The 4,356-nt window shown below is 41.9% G+C and overlaps 1 protein-coding gene across 1 annotated transcript; it reads left to right on the top strand.

The window, feature by feature from the left end:
* Positions 1-1,578: 1,578 nt before the first annotated feature.
* On the top strand, positions 1,579-4,348 carry LOC116174593 (fatty acid synthase-like). The gene is made up of 4 exons (XM_031492532.1): positions 1,579-2,643; positions 2,690-3,314; positions 3,359-4,007; positions 4,054-4,348. The coding sequence occupies exons 1-4, from the start codon at positions 1,612-1,614 to the stop codon at positions 4,346-4,348; spliced, it is 2,601 nt and encodes an 866-aa protein (XP_031348392.1). The 5' UTR covers positions 1,579-1,611.
* Positions 4,349-4,356: the final 8 nt, after the last annotated feature.

Genomic DNA, 4,356 nt, shown 5'->3' with positions numbered 1-4,356 from the left:
ACCTCGACTCTCAACTGTAGGCTTGAATTTCCTGAACGAAGAGTAAATTGCCTATCTCGGGGGCCAGATTCTACTAACAAAAAGTTTTCGGTTTAGAATCTGTGTGCAATATATCAGTTGCGATTCACTGATTTCCACATATTTTGTTACTTTGGTTTGAGTAGCAAGACCATGTAATTTCCCATCCAGTTTCTCACAAAATTTTATTACACGAAAGATGATACACATCTTGTGTACTTTGGGATTTTCTTGCTTTGCGTTAACGTACATAATGCGTTTTATTTTGTGTTCCTTCCCTGCCGTACTCCAGGTCATAGCGTCAATATTTGTAACTGAAGAGGAACATAATCGTGCAAGTACTTCCACTTGTATTTAAATTATTTTCATAATCCAAACAAAAAATACGTAATTCGAATGCAAATGTGTACCTACTACGTAAACTTAACCATAGTTTAATTTAAATCCGCGCGTTCTTTCGGAAAACGTGATCCTACGAATCATGATCTTGAAATCATGATCGCGCCTATGGAAATTCAGGTGGCCATTTTTTTTTATGTTGCCGGGTTGATTTTATTTCCGTGATATTGTAGTGTGAACTTAGCATAGAACCTGGGGGTTAGGTACACAACCGGCTTTGTGGTTCAATTGTAGAACGTTGGGGTATAAAGTCGGAGGTCGGGTGTTCGAACCTGGGCTGAGTTAAGAATTTTTTATCTGTGGCAGAGATGGAAATTTCCTTAGATCAGTTTCGAGGATTCTGCCGGCTACTCCGAATTAGGTTTTCCTGCAATTTTTCTAGTTCGTAAGATACGTACCGGAGTAGTATAGACTGTAGAACAACTTAAGACCTTCTGCAGAGGCACCTCTAGCAGAGCTGTGCAATCAAATCCACAATACGCCCCTGTCCACTGTTCATGTAGCGAAGGTTGGCAAACATAAATTGAGAACCCTTAATATTTGATGATAGCATTAAAAAAGTACACAGCCAGGATTAACAAAACTCGAAATAATCGTATAATTTGACGTACTTGCTCTAATTTTAGGAAAATTGCCACGTTATAAAGGCGGATTTGTCACGCGCAAACAGTGTGTAAATGGCGTAAAAAAGTAATTAAATACCTTCATTACTTCTGTGGTGCTTTTAGTTTTTAGATGAACATTAGTGGTTTCCATCCAATACCCTATTTTTTGCCTTCTTATTTAAACTGATCCTCAATTGCACCATAATTGTTCGCAATTAAGTACTTGCGCGGCTACTTAATATAATTAAAGTATTATCGTTGAGTGAAGTACTCAATGGTATTATGTAATTTCCCCAAAGGTTGACAAGGACTGTTAGCTAGCATAGGTTGCCAAACAACTGTACGCCACAAAAGTTTAAAGTGCTGTAAATTGCTTATAGTAGGATCGGTGTAATCCAAGATAACGTAATTCAATATATAATCCCGTGATTTAGATTCGGTTTACCACATCTTCGCGATAATGCCTGTAGAAAGCAACCAAGCAAGTGCTCCCCTTGAAAATGAAATTGTTATATCCGGTATATCGGGGCGTTTTCCAGAATGCGATACTGTCGAAGAGCTCAAGCAAAAACTGTTGGATGGTGTCGATATGGTGACGTCAGATGAAACAAGATGGCCTGCCAAACTGCACGGGCTTCCGGCACGTATGGGAAAGCTGAAAACCTTAGATCAATTTGATGCCGCGTTCTTTGGAATACATTCAAAACAAGCTCATGTCTTGGACCCCCAGGCTCGGATTCTTTTGGAAGTTACTTATGAAGCAATCGTGGACGCCGGATACAATCCATCTGAATTGAAAGGGAATCGAGTTGGAGTATTCGTAGGTGTGAATGGAAGTGACACTGGCGCATACTGGAGACATAGTCCTGATACAGTCAGTGCATATTGTGCGACGGGTGTGGAAAGAACCATGCTTGCCAACCGAATTTCGTACTTTTTTGACTTTATCGGGCCCAGTATGTGCATCGATACGGCTTGCTCTAGCAGTATGATGGCATTTCAGAGAGCATTCGCTTCAATTAGAGCTGGTGAATGCGATGCTGCAGTGGTTGGCGGTTCCAATGTTTGCCTACAACCTACAATGTCTCTTCAGTACCATCGACTAAATATGCTAAGCGAGGAAGGGAAGTGTAAAGCGTTTGATCAGTCTGGTAACGGATTTGTACGTGCAGAAGCGATCAGTGCCATATTTTTGCAAAGGGCGAAAAATGCGCGCCGAATATATGCGACTATTTTAGGAGCAAAGTCTAACACCGACGGTTACAAGGAGCAAGGAATTACGTTCCCGTCGTGTAAATTGCAAAGAAAACTAATGGAAGAAGTATATAATGAATTCGGGATTAACCCAGTGAGTGTGTCTTTTGTTGAAGCACACGGTACGGGGACTCAAGCAGGGGACCCTCAAGAGTTAAACGCAATAGCAGAAGTACTTTGCAAAAATCGTAAAGAACCGCTCTCCATAGGGTCTATTAAAAGTAATTTGGGCCACTCTGAGTCTGCATCGGGAGTATGCGGTATAGCGAAGGCTATTATTGCAATGGAATGCGGAATTTTACCAAGGAACCTTCACTTCACTTCTCCAAATACCCAAATTGCCGCATTGAGTGACGGAAGACTTGAGGTATGCGATGCTTTAAACACGCTACTATTAAAGTATTGCGTTTCAGGTGGTTGCCCAAAATAAGAATTGGAGCGGAGGGATAATTGGGATCAACTCCTTCGGATTTGGGGGGGCAAATATTCACGTCGTACTACGTTCTAATCCAAAAAGCAAGAAAGTCGCGGCTCCCGTAACGATACCTCGTCTGGTGACGGTTTCAGGTCGAACACATGATTCTGTTTGTAAGCTATTGGATGGAGTGGAGCAAAACAAGCATGACACTGAACTTATGGCACTGCTTAACAGCGTGCACTCGCATAATATAACTGGCCACGGCTTCCGAGGTTACCGTCTTCTAGGCAAGGAACTTGCACCAGAAATCGCAAATGTTACATCTGAGAAACGACCCATTTGGTACGTTTACACCGGTGTCGGATGTCAGTGGCCCCACATGGCTAAAGACATGATGAAATTTGAAGAGTTCCGAAATTCTATTAGAGAATGCGCTGCAATTTTGAAACCATACGGTGTAGATGTGGAAGACCTTGTTTTGAATAGCAGCGCTACTAGTTTGGAAAATGTTGTAAATTCTTTAGTGGCTATTAATGCTGTACAAATTGCTTTAACTGATTTCTTAAGTACATTAGGAATTAAACCAGATGGCTTCGTAGGTCATTCGGCAGGAGAACTTGGCAAGTACTTTCTACCTGTTTCTCAGTTAATTAATGATTTCCAGCATGTGCCTACGCGGATCAAGGTTTAACCCGTGAGCAAACAATAAAGTCGGCTTACCAACGCGGTGTGGCTCTTCTCGAAAATAATTTGCCGAAAGGAAAAATGGCCGCTGTAGGTTTGTCATTGGAAGAGTGTCAAAAGCGTTGCCCACCAGGAATTGGGATCGGATGTCACAATAGTAAAGACAACGTGACCATAACGGGTCCGGAAAATCTAGTTGATGATTTTGTTGCCAAGTTAACCGCCGACGGAATCTTTTCCAGAACAGTACCGAGTGCCGGTTTAGCATTTCATAGCAACTACATTGCAAATGCTGTACCTGCTCTACAAAAAGCTTTTGATGAAATCATCCCACATCCAAAACCACGTAGTTCCAAGTGGATTTCTTCGTCATTTCCAGAGTCCGCATGGGATACTCTCGGTGGAAAGCTTTGTTCAGCCGAGTACCATATCACTAACGTAATTGCACCGGTCTTATTTTACGAGGCGATTCAACACATTCCTAAGAACGCTATTGTAATTGAAATTGCCCCGCATGGTCTACTGCAAGCCATACTAAAGAGAACGCTTCATTCTGAATGCACAAACATCAGCCTTGTTAGTAGAGCCGCTTCGAATAATGTAGATTTCTTCTTATCGGCGATTGGAAAGTACGCCTTGATCTTTTATGAGTGTTTCCAACACGTTATTTTGTAGGATATTCAACGCTGGCGCCCAACCTCAAATTGCACGAATGTATCCACCGGTACAATATCCAGTTGGTCGCGGTACCACAATGATTAACTCATTGGTGGAGTGGGACCACTCAGAGAAATGGACGGTTGTCAACTTTGCGGAACAAAGTTCAATGTCGGGAGAATGTAAATATAACGTAGACCTTACAAAGGAACTCGACCAATTTCTAACCGGTCACAAACTTCATGGGAAAATTGTGTTTCCAGTAGCAGGATACCTAGTAAGTACACTGACTTATTTTATCGCCATGATTTGATTGAGGTA

This window comes from Photinus pyralis, unplaced genomic scaffold (assembly GCF_008802855.1).
Source record: "Photinus pyralis isolate 1611_PpyrPB1 unplaced genomic scaffold, Ppyr1.3 Ppyr1.4_LG6, whole genome shotgun sequence".
In the NCBI taxonomy this organism is placed as follows: domain Eukaryota; kingdom Metazoa; phylum Arthropoda; class Insecta; order Coleoptera; family Lampyridae; genus Photinus; species Photinus pyralis.
Note: the sequence above shows the minus strand (reverse complement) of the source record. Positions and strands in the feature narration are given on the sequence as shown.

Excerpts from the sequence above, each read along its gene's own strand:
- LOC116174593 (XM_031492532.1), top strand. The coding sequence starts at position 1,612 with ATGGTGACGTCAGATGAAACAAGATGGCCTGCCAAACTGCACGGGCTT. Across the intron at positions 2,644-2,689 it reads TGAGTGACGGAAGACTTGAG|GTGGTTGCCCAAAATAAGAA; the intron begins GTATGCGATGCT and ends ATTGCGTTTCAG. Across the intron at positions 3,315-3,358 it reads TCATTCGGCAGGAGAACTTG|CATGTGCCTACGCGGATCAA; the intron begins GCAAGTACTTTC and ends AATGATTTCCAG.